Below are 13,937 nucleotides of genomic sequence, written 5' to 3' on the forward strand. Positions count from 1 at the left end.
AACATATTTTTGCTAGCACAACTCAAAATATAATCAAGAACTTCTGAAATAAATAAAATGAATTTAAGTACGTACATGTGTGTGCATGGACACGGTGTGTGTGTATGTGTTTATGTGTATGTGTGTGCATTTCTTAAACAAATACTCCTTATCGCTTTCTTTTTATTTCTTGGGCAGCTTCGAGTAAAAGTCCTCATGGAATTGTTTCAACAATTGCTTAAACTTTTCAGCATGTTGCAATAGCAACTGCTTATGATCCTCCGTTTCCTCAGTGTCCAGCAGCTCCTCAGCCTCGGCCAGCGTTTGCAAATAGTGCAGCCAGCTGGACTCCAGCTCTATGACCTGTTGCTGCGTCTCATCCGACATGCCCACATGGTATTTATGCAGCAGTACAAATAGTTCCATCATGGGCACACAGCGCTGCTGCATGAGTGGCAAATCCAGCAGCAGACGCTCGTATAGCTGCTTGGCCAGCAGAGATTCGCGAAGGGTGCGCGGCACTTGCAACACCTTACGCTCATTTCGCTGCATATAACGATAGATTGCTAAAAATAAATGCAAAAGATAAACACACACACACGTGTTGATTGATAAAGCACTTGCCACACTTACATTGCATGAGGTATGTGGCATGTTGCAGCAACAATTTGATATTCAACGCCTGCCATTTTTCAATCCAATCCAGCAGCGTGCTCTTTATAGCATTCTGATTAATCAAAACAAAGTGAACATGTGCGATGGCATTCACAAAACAGATTTCATCCGCCAGCGCGCTGTATTGCTCAATGCTGGCCTCGAAGATGCGCGCAGTCTTGGCACTGGTCATCAGTCGCTGCGTGAAAGTCTCCTCAGAGAGCTGCCACAGCGCCTGATGCTGTTGCCAATGCTGCACATACTGCTCTATATCGCTACGCTGCGTGTCCAGCTCCAGCTCAATGCCGCGCACCAGCTGCAGACACTCTGCATCCTCACGAAACACTTTGGCAAAGCCTGAGCGCTGCTGTTCCTTTGGCAGCTTCAGCTTGTAACCCAAACGCGGTAGCTGATCCACCAGACTGTACATGCGATCAATAATGCCAAGCAGCACGTCTGCTATGCTTTCCATATCGGGTGTCAACACTATTTGTCCCTCGCGCACATCCGATTCCGTAACCAGCACAGGCGCCGGCGCCATATGCTCATCCAGCCGCAGCGCCGCCAGCAGCAGCATCAAGGAAGTGCGCATGCAGCACAAGAAAGCGCTGCCCAGCATATCATCAAACACGTTCACATATTGCGGCCACTCGCTGCAGAGCTGAAAGAGGAATTTAATTAGTGCTATAGCAGATTTTGGCATTGACCACTTACCTCATCCTTAAATTCATCAAACTCCCATGAAACGGCAAGCATTAGTTCCACAATGTTGTTGTAGTGCTGACGCAATGATTTGCTGGCACGGCTTAGCCAGTTGGAGAGCTGTTGCTCAAAGACTGCAATGTCGACAGCACCACTGAAATTGAAATCCAACAGACGCGTGTCACAAATCTGTTCACAATGCAGCGCAATTTGGCGATTGGCGCGCTTGTACAGCTGAACGCTCAAACGCAACTGCTCAATTTCCAGCAGAGCATCTTGAAGCCATAGCTGGTAGTTGTCCTGGCACTCGAGCACAGCGGCAAATGTGTGCCTGAAGAGAGCGGGCGCCAGCTGACGATCGCATTGTGTGATGAGCGGCTTGAAGAGTTTTCGCTCTCTTGGCGACAAATGGCAGAGTATGCTGTTGTAGCTGAGACAAAGCTGGAGCAAACTATTGTAGATAAGCAGCAGCAGCTCATGACGCTCATAGATTTTGCGTAGTGGCAGCGGAATGCCAAAGCCAAGATGCTCAAAGTGTTGCGCTTGCGAGCAGCTGGAGAGCAGTCCCAAATCCAGTTGACACTGCAGCAAGCCCTTGACGCGCAGCAGCAGATACTGCTCCAGCTGTTGATTGGCTTGACCCATTTTGCGCGTATTATAGACCCCTTGCCATTGCATATAAGCCAAACGCAGCTCACGCTCAAACTCCGCATGCAACAGCTCAAATTTGGCCAGCTGCACGCTAGCTTCGGGCACAGGCGGCAGCCAGGAGATGTGACAGCTGTGCAGGCGCTGACGCAGCCAAGACAAACGCTCCAAGCTGTTGCGACAGCTCAAGGCGCGTGACAGCCAAGACTCGTGCTGTGGGCGCTGCTGCAGCAGTTGTCTAGCTGTAACATCCATATCCTGACCAAAGAGCGTCCAAAGCTTGCTCACCTGACGCAGATACGTCTTGCGCAGTCTGGCGCTATAGCTGTAGTAGTAAAGCACATTCAACGCCTCCAGCTGCTCCTCCACATTGCACACAGCACGAAACACTTGCAGCAGCAGCTGCTCCTGTGTTTGCTCCAAGCGCTGCATATGGCCACGATAGCTGGCCAGCTGTGCATACCAAGCGCCACTATGCACATTGAGCAGCTGCTGTGCACCAGCTCTAAGTTGATCCAAGTTTGCCATATACTGCTGCTCCACGCTAGCAGCCAGCTGCTCCAGCTGCGCGCCTTGTGTGCCGCCAAAGCTTGGAGCTGCAATGGCCTGTTGCTCATCTAAACGCCCGTAGACTATCATGGACTCGCAAATGTCCAGTAGACTACGCAAACGCTCCATAAACGCTACAACATGATTGAAGACAATGCCTTGATTTAGTGGCCAGCCACACTGCATCCGCAGCACATGTTCCTTATACGCCAGACAACAATCCAGCGAGAGTTGACACATCTCTAGACCAAAGCGTGGACGACAATCTTTCAATATGCTCTCCAGCTGCAGCTTTTGCGTACAATACTTTATAAGCTGATTGCTGAGCTTGCTAAAGAGTCCTGTGATGCGCTCGCCAATCTTATAATACGATGAGTGCTGCCAAATGAAACGCAGCACATGCAATATCTTTGGCATTAGTGCCGACACGTCCGCTGGACTTGCGACCTGCTCAATGCGCGCGCAAGGCTCTAACAACAATTGCAAATACTTGAGATTATCCCATGCCAAAGCCTGCTCCAGTTGTGCCGCTTTAACCAGCGCATCTAGCTGTGGCATATGCACCGAGTTCCATTGGCGCAAGACTTGTAGCAAGCGTTGCACATCCAGCTGCGCCAACTGCGAGTTAAGTCCCTGCAATACCTCAACTGTAAAAAGGTTTTAATTGATTAATTACATAATTTTCATGAACGCCGCTCAACTCACAGCGATATTCCCAAAACTCGTACTCATCCTGAATGGTTGCCAGCTCATTGGGCGCAACTAAATTGCTATCGCCTAATAAAGTGCGCAACTGGGTTGCCCAATAGACAGCAACGCGTTCCAGTTTGCTAACGAGCGCTCGATCACAGACCAAGCTATCCGGCGCGTCCAGCTCGTGATGAACATACGGTACATGAAGCACTGCCATGCCTGCCAGTTTGCTATTCATGCAGGTCAGCAGCGTTAGGAATTTGTTTAAGCTCACGCAGAAGCGTTCGCGCACTGTTGCATTCCAGGCTTTAAAGCTTTGAAAGCTGGGCGCGTATAAACGTTCGAGCAAGTGCAGCAGACAGCTGTCCACGTCGCTGTGCAGTGTGCCAAAGTGTACCTCATCATGAAATCCGTCCACAGTGAATATTTCATTGTGTGTCGCGCGCAGAAAGTAACTTAGGTCCTGCACTGGCACTGGCGGCAAGCCTAAAGTAGCGCTAAGCGTATTTCCTTCATAGTAAATGCTTAGCAACGGTTCGCTTATGTCCACTTCTAGCCAACGACGTATTGTGTCCAAGGCTTGTTCATTCCAATCGCGTTGATCCAAAGTCTGCAATATCGTCATTCGCTGCACATACTCCATCAGTTGATTCAACTCCTCATCAGTGTATGAAGGGCGCGGTGTCGCTGGCCGCAACTCCTCCGGCTTCAGCTCCACAACACGCGCTTAACATAAATATATTATTGTTATGAAACTAAAAATAGTCTTTAGCAACTGCTTACCTTCATCATCTGATAAATCAGAGTCTGTAAGCAGCTCATCTTCCACAGCGCTAGAGGTTGTCATATTGGGTGCTCCGCGTTTGGCAAATTTTTTTCAAATAACTGTAAATAGCGCTTGGTTGCCATGACGGCCATTTTGTAAGCCTTGTGTAAGCGCTTTCGCATGATTTACACTTGTTGTTCATTCTACTATTGTTATTTAATACAATTTTCTTATTTACACACATTTCTTGTTTTAATTTATAGATGCACTGCATTTGAATTGACCGTTCAACATATGCATAACGTAAATTAAATAAGACAGCAACCACTTTTCACCAACTTAACCTGTTGCCAACTCAACACTAAAAGCACATTTTTTCTTTAAATAAGTTGGCAATGCTGTTGTATTGCTATCCCACTTTGTAAATGAGTAGTATCGATACCAGCAGTGATAGCCTTAGTTATCGAAGCCGAATTATTTTTAAAACAAAAGCAAGCAACAAATTTATTGCCATGGAGGAAGTTATTCATTCAGCCAAGTTACTTATTCCCGAGTGTAATCTAAGCGTGGCGGATTTATCGCAGCCCACGGAGGCCATTGTTACACGCATCCTAGTGCACTACTTGCGTGTCTTTGGATTTCGCGTTGAGCCGCCATACAACATTGACAATGAGAACGAATCGAGTCGCGAGAAGCGTCTGTTCCTTATGAAGCTATGCCGGCAAGTGCAGAACACGCTGCAAATACACTTCCCAAAGAAGACATACACCTACATCGACATCATCAAACCTAGTATGTAGACAGTCAAACAAACGCTAAATAAAATAACAAACAAATTAAATTGCAGGTGTAAAGAAGACCAGGAACACTTTAGATGTGCTGTTCAACTTTGGCTTGTTTTACAAGATGAACAAACGCGAGATACTACAGCCGATTGAGAAGCGTCACATGGAGCGGCAAGCATACGTAAACGCTTTGACAGCCAAACGCCAAGAACTAGAGCAGCGTCAGCTACAGGCGACGGATCTTAAGCTGGCCCAAGCTGAGTGTGAGGCGACTGTAATCAAGTTGAGCGAGGAGCTACCAAAGGCACAAAGCGAGGCCAATGAGCAAGCAAAAGTATTGCAGCAAAAGCAGGCTGAAGATTTGTCGCAAGAGAAGCAGATGTCGGAGCTGCAAAAGCAACTAAGTCAGCTGGATAATTTGGTAGTGCCAGATGGACAAGTAGAAGTAATCAAGAAGCAAACAACAGAGCTGTTAGCCCAGATGGAAATCGCCAAGCAGGAAATAGCACATCAGCAGCAGATATTTAAGCAACGCCGCTTGGAAATCGAACAGCATCTGCAGCTGCGTGAGGAGACAGATAAGCTCCTGCAGTTGATGCCAGTCCAGCTGATAGAGGATTATAAACAGCATGTGAAGCAGCAGGAGCAAATGGAGAAGCTTTCTGTGCCCGCAGGGGAACAACAAAAAGCTATGCTTGCAGCTAATGAGCAAATTGAAAAGCAGTTGACTCTGTGCAAGGAAGAATTGCAGCAGTGCAAGCTTAAATATGAACGAGAAACTCAGGAAACTCAGCAACACTTTGCCAAACCTGAGGGAGAGCTGAAGAAACAGGTCGCCGATATAGAGCGACTGGAGCATCGGAATAAACAATTAGAACATGATATTGTACAAGAAGAGGCTTTTCGCGAGGAGATCCTGGAGATTATAGCCGACTGTGGACTTAATATATAAATTAAAATATTGTAATGTATATTTATTTCTTAAAATACAACGTTTTGTGTGGTTATGTTTCCATTTTCTTGCTTTCCAAATGCGCTTTTAACTGTTGACTAAAGTCGTCCTCGACATTATCATCATCCCAGTTGTCTTCCCAAACATTTGGCTCTTCCACATCATCGGCAACGCGAAAATCTATAGCCCACAACAAATTTATCATTTCACATTACAAGAGACAAGACAATGCACAAAACACAAATTTTACCTTCAGCGGGAAATTCTTCAAACTCATCGTCCTCCTCTAACAGACCCAAGTCTTCACTCTTTTCCTTGGTTTCCTCCTTGTCCTTATCCTTTTCTTTGTCAGCTGCAGACATTTTGTTGCTTATTTGTAATTGTTTAACAATTTTTATTACTAAAGCTAAACCCCTTTCCCAAAATGAAGCCTAGTCACTATTAGGGGTGGAAAACCATCGATAGTCGTCATCTCGATAGCAAACTAGCAGCTGTCATGCGTTACAAAAGAAATTCAAGCGAGTATTCCGATTATAATATTGTGAAAGCAGTGTGAACATTATCGATACTTAAAATGTAAGCGCGCGGTTTAAACTGCGTTTTGAATTAGGCATTTATTTATTTTTATTATAACATTTGTGATTTGTGTCTATTTGGCTCTGAAGCTAACGGGGTTATTGAGCATTTGAAATGTAGTTTAACATTAACATTTATAGTAAATAGTATGCATTATATTATATTTGATTTTTGCAAGTTTTTGCTTCGCATAGATTATTAATATATTGTTTTCACGTTTGTTTTTTCGTTGGATTTTGTATGCCAAAAGTTTATCATTGTAAAAATTTCGTATGCCAAAATATATCTACAGTACAGTTATAATAATATATAGATTTCATTTGTATTAAGTATGCTACTTGTTATTAAGGAATAAAACACCATACGTTTGATTAAATTTCTTAGCATTTTGAACTTATTGTTCGATTTGTTTTGTGTTTTTTGTTTGCATATTTTAACCGGCTCTCTCTATACATATTATTCATCACAGACGCACAACGCACAAATCAAAAGAAAAAAATGCATACGCTTATTATCATCATTTAACAATTTGTTATTCAAGCTCCATTTTGAAAATGTCCCCAACGTCAGTTATATATTTATATATAAACATAAACCGATTACAATGTGTTTTTCTTTTTTTTTGTTGTGATATTTGTATTATTATATAATACTAAAAAGTGCTGTATTTTTTAAATAGTTAATGTTTTATAAACCAAAAAAAAAAATAAACTTTTCATTTCTTGTTTGATTAGGGATTAATGTGCATGCCGCGTCCCGCCCTATTTAAGTTTCACGGCCCAAATGTGTGTGTGTGTGTTTTATAGTTTGTGTACATTAATTGTTTATAATATTGTAGTATTAAATAATATATATATATGAAAGCTTTCTAGAAAAAACAGTTGTTATCACATATAGAGAGGAAGTGTTGAATATGTTATTTCTGTTCTATTTTTTGATCTGATATATATATATATATATGTTTGTATATTGTTTGTATATAGTAGTAACTGCTTGCATAGAAGAATTGTTCATAAATAAAATAAAAATTAAAACAGCTTAGCCTCTCATAAAATGCATAAAAGTAAATACATTAACACATAGCACATACCATACATACATACATACATATTTTCAATTTAAGGAAGAGCACCAATCTAGTTACGCTTGAGCTTAAGCAAAAGACATAAATACATATACATACTATATAGAGTTATTCGTGTGGTAAGAAAACAGTTTGCAGTAATAAATATGAAAAAAATGATTGATTAAAAGCTAATTAACAGGATAGAATACAAGTATACAATACGTTTAGACGCGCTAGCGAGTAAGAGTCTAATTTACTCGTAAGCTTTTACTCGCTATAGTTTGTGTGTCACCTTTTTTGTTTTTTAAAACGCTAGGCGTTCTCTAACGGGTTTTGTGTGTGTGTGTGTGTTGCGCTTACAAACTACATAAATACACATCGAACATCAAAAATATTTAAGATATATAAATATATGTATGCATAGATAATTATCAAGGATTAAACGTTAATAAACGCATTGAAGCGAGTGACGAGTTGTTTGCAACGAGCACTCGTTATACTTTACTCGCGTCTGCGTTTCGGACGCGTTGCTGCAATTGAATCTCCAGATCCCGTGGCTCCTCCACCACCCGCTGCTGCTCCTCCGCCTCCAGCAGCAGCAGCAGTGCTGCTCTCCCCCGATGCTATGGCTGTTATGGTAGCCGTTACATTGGCCGCCTGTCGACTGTCCGCTACGCCACGCACCTTGCGCGATGCCACTGACTGCGCCGTCACCTGCAGCGAGATGGCATGCGTATTGAGCTTCTCGGCCAGCAACAGATCCTTTAATCCCTTCATCTTCTGGCTGTACAATGTGATGACTGGACGCTTGAGCATTATCTCAAATGGATCATAGTCATCCACTGCTTGCTGTTGCTTGCTCTGCTCCAATTTAGCTTCTCTCTGCTCCTGTTCACTGCTAGCCTCGCTTTGCGATGCAGCGTTGCTACCACTGCCATTGCTTGTTGTTGTTGTTGATGTTGATGTTATAGCCTCCTTTTTGTGATTGTTGCTGTCAGCTGCGCCTAACGCCTGCTGCTTTTGCTCAGCAAAGGGCTGACCGCCGCCTTGAAGCAGAAAATCCGGATTAAGAATCTTTTCACCACAGGCAGCTGTCAGATCCGCCAAAGTTGTGGGCAGCTCCGATTTGGTTTTCTATAAAGACGCACAAGTTTAGTCTATAAACACTAGTAAACAAGTTTGATACTTACTTCATCCTTTTTAGACAGCGTATTATTGTTGACGTTGTTGTTGTTGTTGTTACCCTCTTGCGAGGATTCCTTCTTAGCCTCCAAAGCGGCTGCCTGTTCAGCCTCTATGTCCTCAGGCAGCTTGATGACCACCTGGGAGCGTATATCATAGTCGAATTTGGTAATATTGTTCACAAGCGGCTTGGCCCAGCCTATATGCAGTATAGGAGTTAGACTATCTTCCTCCCACTGGCAGATGCCATCATAAAATCTTAAGAGATTGGCAAATACTTCTGCATCGCGTAGAATGCTGCGTGCCGAATGTCCCGAACTCTCGGTCTTCATGATATACGGTATAAGCTCGTTGGCAATGTCCAGCAGCTCCTTGTAGATTTCCTCATCATCGCGGCACTGATAGGTGTACAGACGTATTACATCCGCTGCATTGGCCCAGGCGGCAAAAGCCTCGCGGTACTTGACCAGACGATTGTAGTAGTTGCCCTGGAAAATGTGCGGATAGACATGATGGTTGTGATAAAAGCTGCGCGCGGATTCAATGGCCTCGCGAAAGAGCTGCTCGCAGCTAATGCTTCGATGCGTGCGATTAATTTCCTCCAGTTCGCCAAGCAAGCCCAACGCCATGGGATAACGCTTCAGATGTCCCAGCTCATAGAGCAGCCAGAGCAGCTGTTGCTGCAGCTCTGCCACCTCCACACAATCGCTATTGGCGCTCAAGGATATATTCAAGGCCACACAAATGGCCGCCACCTCCATGCCGCGCTCACAAACCACAGCCAAGCCGCCAAGGTATAACCATGAGCCTGATTCAATGCCAGCGCCTATGTCCTGACCTCGTTTATCCTCGCTGCCCTTGCCGTGCCATGTAACCTCAATGCTTTCCACATGCTTCTGCCCAAACACAACCCAGGCATGATCCTCGGATATAGCCAGGCGCACATCCTTATAGCCAAGCAGCTGACAGCCTGCGGTAGTGGCCAATGCAACGCCAAAGCAATCCAGCTTGTTCCCCGATAGATAACTATAGAGATTCTGCAAATGCGCGCGATCCTTGTAGCTGCTTCTTATCAGCGAGTTCCAAATGACATCCGACACCTTTTTAATAATCTCACGCGTTGCCTGTCGATGCGGTTTGGGTTTGTCGACCACTGACAAAATGGTTTGAAACTTTTTATACAGCCCGGCAATGAGCTCATGGGTAACCACGGGAAAGGGCACGCTGTTGCCCATGATGACGTCGCCGTTGCTGGCTGCAGGAATGGGAAAACATCAGTGATGCATACAACTGAGCACTGTGCACTTGGTTGCTTACCTAGAGCTGCTTGTGCCGCCTGCGCCGCTGCTTCACCTGTCGTAAGCGAGAGTTCAATGTAGCCCACAACAATGGAGAGCATCGTGAGATCGGGCTCGATGGCGCTTGTGAGAGCGCGTCGAAAGAGATTAACAACATCCTTGGTGGACTTGAGTGGAAACAGTGTAGCGTCTATAATGCCATTGAGCGCCATGCAGGGACTGGCGCTCGCGCTGCGCGTTACCGTGGACATGTCGCGCTGTTGATTTGGACTTGGTAACGACGTTTAGCAGCAGTTTAGCCCGAGGACGTGCGCGAGGAGTTGTACACTTTAGGCTTGCTGCAGCGGTACAGCCAGACACTCTGTTGCTGCAACATTTGAGCAAACAGTTGGGAGAGGGAGAGGTGGAAAAGGCAAAGAGGATGTGTGCTGTGTGTATTTGTGTGAGTGTGTGTGTGTGTGTGTGTGCAATGGACGCCAACAAGTTGACAAACAACTTTTTTACTTTCCACCTTGTTTTGTGCGCCCTTTTTTGTTTCTTTTTGGCTTATTGCGCTTTGTCGCGCTTCTTCAAGTGCCTGTGTGTGCAATTTTATTCCTGAGCAGGATTTTTCTTGTAATTTCTTCTTGTTGCTTGATAAATTTGTGTGTGTATCAGCTGGCGCTTCGTTAACTTTTGTCGTGCAATTTGCATTTATACTTGTTGTTGCTGCTGCATTCGTTTAATTATTGTTGTTGTTATCCTGTCGTTTGCTTCGTGCGTGCTTCTGCACACGTCAGCAGCAAATTTGCAGCAGGTGCTCTCTCACATACACGAAGTTACACACACACACATTCGCATGCATATGCACATATACAGTTGTATGTATGTATGTAAATGCACTTCGCGTTACATTAACTTATGAAACACTGGCAATTAATTTTGCGCGCTTTTTACGTTGCGTATCGTTTGATGCGTTAAATTATTGCGTAGATTCCGAATAGAATCCAATACATTCCAAATCACCACCTCACCTCCCCCGCTTACTTACACGTGCTAGTGCGTAAGCCACGGAATTTACGTCGCACTTGTTAAATTTCAATTTACGTATGTCTAACGCACCCTTGTTGCACTCGATTATTCCTTTAGTATATCAATTATTTAACTGTTTTCTTTAAGAATTCAATTTGTTTTGTTGTGCAGAATGTTTTTGTACGTTGTTTGTATTATTGCCGCTGGTTTGCGTGCGAGCGGGAACGCAAAAAAAATATTATGATTGGATGACAGTTGCCAAACAATTGAAATATCCGCGCATCACTGAAAACGTTTATCCGGATAATATGTGTTAAATTGAATTGTTTGTTTACAAATGCCGGAATTTAATAATTTTAATTGTGCAAAAACTATAGACTGTAAACAGGGTGCAGTGCGTGCGGTGCGCTATAATGGTAAGCAAATCCACTAGCATTTGCCCATAGAAATTAACATTAACAATTATTTACAGTGGACGGTACTTACTGCATGAGCTGTGGCTCGGATAAAAAAGTAAAACTCTGGAATCCAGCGACGGGTTTGCTTCTTAAGACTTATGGTGGCCATGCAGACGAGGTAACCGATGTCGCCGGTAGCTGTGAAAGCAGCCACATAGTATCATCGAGTCTGGACAAAAGCATCATCTACTGGGATGTATCCACAGGTTAGGCAGCATCTTACTCTCATGCAGAGCGCTAATCTTAAATCTCTTGCAGGCACGCCGGTGCGTCGACTGCGCTGTCATGCTGGTGGCGTGCGTTGTGTCTGCTTCAATGAAGACTCCTCCATAGCCATAAGCGGTGGGCGCGACAACGCTGTGATGTGCTGGGACATACGCACGCGTCGCCTGGATCCTGTGCAGGTGATGAAGGATGCACGCGATTGCATTACCACAGTGCTAACCAATGAGCACAATATCTATGCTGCCTCTCTAGACGGCTGTGTGCGTCACTACGACATACGCGCCGGCGAACTGACCTGCGACAAGATTGGCGAACCCATCACATATCTAGCGCAAACGCGCGATGAGCAATGCTTGGTGGCTGGTTGTCAGGACAGCGTGGTGCGTCTGCTGGACTGCGAGACAGGTGGCCTACTCTCGGAATATAAAGCTCATCAGGGCCAGGACTATCACATCGAGTGCGGCATTCTAGCTAGCGACGCGCATATTGTTTCCGGCTCCAGTGATGGTCACGCCTACATTTGGGATCTGCTCGAAGGCAAAGTGTTGCAGTGTCTGCGCATAAGTGATAACGGCGGAGTGGTGCATTCGCTGGCTACTCATCCAAAGCGACAGGAGCTTTTATTTGCCAGGCGACGCGATATGTATGTCTTCTCTGCAGATTTGCAAATCGAGGAGCTGCAGTTGTAGCTTATAATAAAGTTTGTAGACTAAGTAAACACACACTTGAGATATTTTTTTGAGGGGAAAAGGAAAAACCATTTATTTGACATAATTATTTGCTGTTTTTTTTTATCTTTTTATGTATTTTCTGCTGTTTTTCGATTTTTTTTTTTTTGTTTAATATAGAGCATGAATGTATGTAGTATTATATGTTTGTATGTATGTAATTTTTTATGAACTGGCTTATATATGTATTTATGTATGTTTTTGCTTCTTTTTGCTGTTATATAAATCGTTTCAACTGCAAATGCGCTCTCGGCAAACGCCCAACATATGTGCAAGTGCATGGCTGTGTGTGTATGTGTGTGTTCTGTGTTTTTGTGTGCGTGTGTGGGTGGGTGGAGCGCCGCTCTCTCCATCATTCTCAAACTCTCTCTCCGTTTGTATAGGAAACCAAGCCGCTGCCAGGCTGCTACGACACTTGGTGTCGCTGACAAGGGCTGCTTGCTATGCGCGCGCAGCCTAGCAGTGGCTTAGCAAAGAGAGGGCAGGCAGTCTACACTCTCTTTTCTTCTTAGTTTTGTTGTGTGTGTGTTTGTATATTTGCTCTAAAGCTTACACACTCACACATGCATGAGGCGTTAGTTCAAACGCGACTGCGCGCAGTTGCAGTTATTTTAAATTTTTTGTTTAAATATATATTTGTTTTGAACTGCTTACAAACTAGAGCATATTATTTATTTATGCCATTTTATTTATTTACTGAATATATATTTATGTAGTTTATGTATATGTATGTATGTGTGTGTGTGTGTGTAGTAGTAGGAGTAATATTATGTAATGTTGCGTTAGCTTACACATGTCGCTTGTAATTTTATATATATATATATTTATATATAATATTTTTTTCTTGTTTTTTATGTGTATGTATGTATGTATATATATATATGTATGTATAGTTTATATAATAAACGATTTTCACTTTTTACCACACACTCTATCGCTCTCTTTCTCTTGCTTAGAATTAAATACATTCGTATGTATACAATTATATTTATATATGCATGTAGTTTTATATAATTTAACAACAAAAACTCAAAAAATTCAAAGTTATGAAAAATTAGAGGAAACGTGTTTTTAACGTTTTTGCAGTTTTACTTATTTTTTTTAGATTTTTATATAATTTTTTGTTTGTGTTCACAACTAAAATTAATTAAATAATAGAAAATAATTTAAAAAAAGGAAGTAAAAATTAATGCGATGGTTTTTATAGAGTTCAGCATGCTCAAGTATACATATATTTATATATATAGTGTATATATAATGAGCTATAGCATTTTTTTTTCTTGTTGTTTGCTGTTGTATTTTAACTTTTAGTAATTAATTCATATATATCTTAATATTTATGTTTTGTAGCATGGGTATTAAGTTTTATATATTTTATGTATATGTATGTTTGTATGTATGTATGTGTGTGTGTGTGTTTGATAAACAAAAAGAATTGTTTCAACTTTTTTATGTCTATTTTTTTGTCGTTTTGTACTCTGTTTTGTTGTTACTGCCTGTTTTTGCTTTTGTTTTGTTGGTTTTTTGCTTTGCTTAAACAATAAATTAACAAAAAGTTGTTTTTTTTTCTTTCATTACATTACTGCGTGTATATGTATATTGAGTTTAAAAATAAAAAATAGTTAACTGCCAAAAGTGACGCATTCAAGTTTTTTTTTCTTTTTT

At 42.8% G+C, this 13,937-nt stretch overlaps 5 protein-coding genes across 5 annotated transcripts; 2 read left to right on the forward strand and 3 right to left on the reverse strand.

Annotated features, from left to right (window-relative positions):
* Window positions 1-162: 162 nt before the first annotated feature.
* Window positions 163-4,072, reverse strand: LOC108606108 (dynein-1-beta heavy chain, flagellar inner arm I1 complex). Its single transcript, XM_017995959.1, has 5 exons — window positions 4,009-4,072; window positions 3,238-3,951; window positions 1,348-3,179; window positions 613-1,294; window positions 163-545 (listed from the first exon to the last, which is right to left on the reverse strand). Exons 1-5 carry the CDS (start codon window positions 4,070-4,072, stop codon window positions 163-165), a joined length of 3,675 nt encoding a protein of 1,224 aa, XP_017851448.1.
* Window positions 4,073-4,432: 360 nt separating this feature from the next.
* On the forward strand, window positions 4,433-5,763 carry LOC108600379 (involucrin). The gene is made up of 2 exons (XM_017987923.2): window positions 4,433-4,783; window positions 4,839-5,763. Exons 1-2 carry the CDS (start codon window positions 4,504-4,506, stop codon window positions 5,726-5,728), a joined length of 1,170 nt encoding a protein of 389 aa, XP_017843412.1. The 5' UTR covers window positions 4,433-4,503; the 3' UTR covers window positions 5,729-5,763.
* LOC108600385 (probable 26S proteasome complex subunit sem1) lies at window positions 5,726-6,176 on the reverse strand. The gene is made up of 2 exons (XM_017987935.2): window positions 5,979-6,176; window positions 5,726-5,908 (listed from the first exon to the last, which is right to left on the reverse strand). The coding sequence occupies exons 1-2, from the start codon at window positions 6,088-6,090 to the stop codon at window positions 5,781-5,783; spliced, it is 240 nt and encodes a 79-aa protein (XP_017843424.1). The 5' UTR covers window positions 6,091-6,176; the 3' UTR covers window positions 5,726-5,780.
* A 1,086-nt stretch (window positions 6,177-7,262) lies between these two features.
* Window positions 7,263-11,053, reverse strand: LOC108594316 (menin). The gene is made up of 3 exons (XM_017979464.2): window positions 9,870-11,053; window positions 8,561-9,807; window positions 7,263-8,504 (listed from the first exon to the last, which is right to left on the reverse strand). Exons 1-3 carry the CDS (start codon window positions 10,099-10,101, stop codon window positions 7,872-7,874), a joined length of 2,112 nt encoding a protein of 703 aa, XP_017834953.1. The 5' UTR covers window positions 10,102-11,053; the 3' UTR covers window positions 7,263-7,871.
* A 121-nt stretch (window positions 11,054-11,174) lies between these two features.
* On the forward strand, window positions 11,175-12,636 carry LOC108600734 (WD repeat domain-containing protein 83). Its single transcript, XM_017988480.1, has 3 exons — window positions 11,175-11,277; window positions 11,334-11,525; window positions 11,578-12,636. The coding sequence occupies exons 1-3, from the start codon at window positions 11,199-11,201 to the stop codon at window positions 12,231-12,233; spliced, it is 927 nt and encodes a 308-aa protein (XP_017843969.1). The 5' UTR covers window positions 11,175-11,198; the 3' UTR covers window positions 12,234-12,636.
* The last annotated feature ends 1,301 nt before the right edge of the window (window positions 12,637-13,937 follow it).

Source organism: Drosophila busckii, chromosome 2L, assembly GCF_011750605.1.
Source record: "Drosophila busckii strain San Diego stock center, stock number 13000-0081.31 chromosome 2L, ASM1175060v1, whole genome shotgun sequence".
NCBI classification, from domain to species: Eukaryota; Metazoa; Arthropoda; class Insecta; order Diptera; family Drosophilidae; genus Drosophila; species Drosophila busckii.

Excerpts from the sequence above, each read along its gene's own strand:
- LOC108606108 (XM_017995959.1), bottom strand. The coding sequence starts at position 4,072 with ATGACAACCTCTAGCGCTGTGGAAGATGAGCTGCTTACAGACTCTGAT. Across the intron at positions 3,952-4,008 it reads TGATTTATCAGATGATGAAG|CGCGTGTTGTGGAGCTGAAG; the intron begins GTAAGCAGTTGC and ends ATTTATGTTAAG. Across the intron at positions 546-612 it reads TGCCACATACCTCATGCAAT|CAATCTATCGTTATATGCAG; the intron begins GTAAGTGTGGCA and ends ATTTATTTTTAG.
- LOC108594316 (XM_017979464.2), bottom strand. The coding sequence starts at position 10,101 with ATGTCCACGGTAACGCGCAGCGCGAGCGCCAGTCCCTGCATGGCGCTC. Across the intron at positions 9,808-9,869 it reads GGCGGCACAAGCAGCTCTAG|CCAGCAACGGCGACGTCATC; the intron begins GTAAGCAACCAA and ends CCATTCCTGCAG. Across the intron at positions 8,505-8,560 it reads CGCTGTCTAAAAAGGATGAA|AAAACCAAATCGGAGCTGCC; the intron begins GTAAGTATCAAA and ends GCGTCTTTATAG.
- LOC108600379 (XM_017987923.2), top strand. The coding sequence starts at position 4,504 with ATGGAGGAAGTTATTCATTCAGCCAAGTTACTTATTCCCGAGTGTAAT. Across the intron at positions 4,784-4,838 it reads CATCGACATCATCAAACCTA|GTGTAAAGAAGACCAGGAAC; the intron begins GTATGTAGACAG and ends ATTAAATTGCAG.
- LOC108600734 (XM_017988480.1), top strand. The coding sequence starts at position 11,199 with ATGCCGGAATTTAATAATTTTAATTGTGCAAAAACTATAGACTGTAAA. Across the intron at positions 11,278-11,333 it reads GCGTGCGGTGCGCTATAATG|TGGACGGTACTTACTGCATG; the intron begins GTAAGCAAATCC and ends AATTATTTACAG. Across the intron at positions 11,526-11,577 it reads CTACTGGGATGTATCCACAG|GCACGCCGGTGCGTCGACTG; the intron begins GTTAGGCAGCAT and ends AATCTCTTGCAG.
- LOC108600385 (XM_017987935.2), bottom strand. The coding sequence starts at position 6,090 with ATGTCTGCAGCTGACAAAGAAAAGGATAAGGACAAGGAGGAAACCAAG. Across the intron at positions 5,909-5,978 it reads TGAAGAATTTCCCGCTGAAG|ATTTTCGCGTTGCCGATGAT; the intron begins GTAAAATTTGTG and ends TGTGGGCTATAG.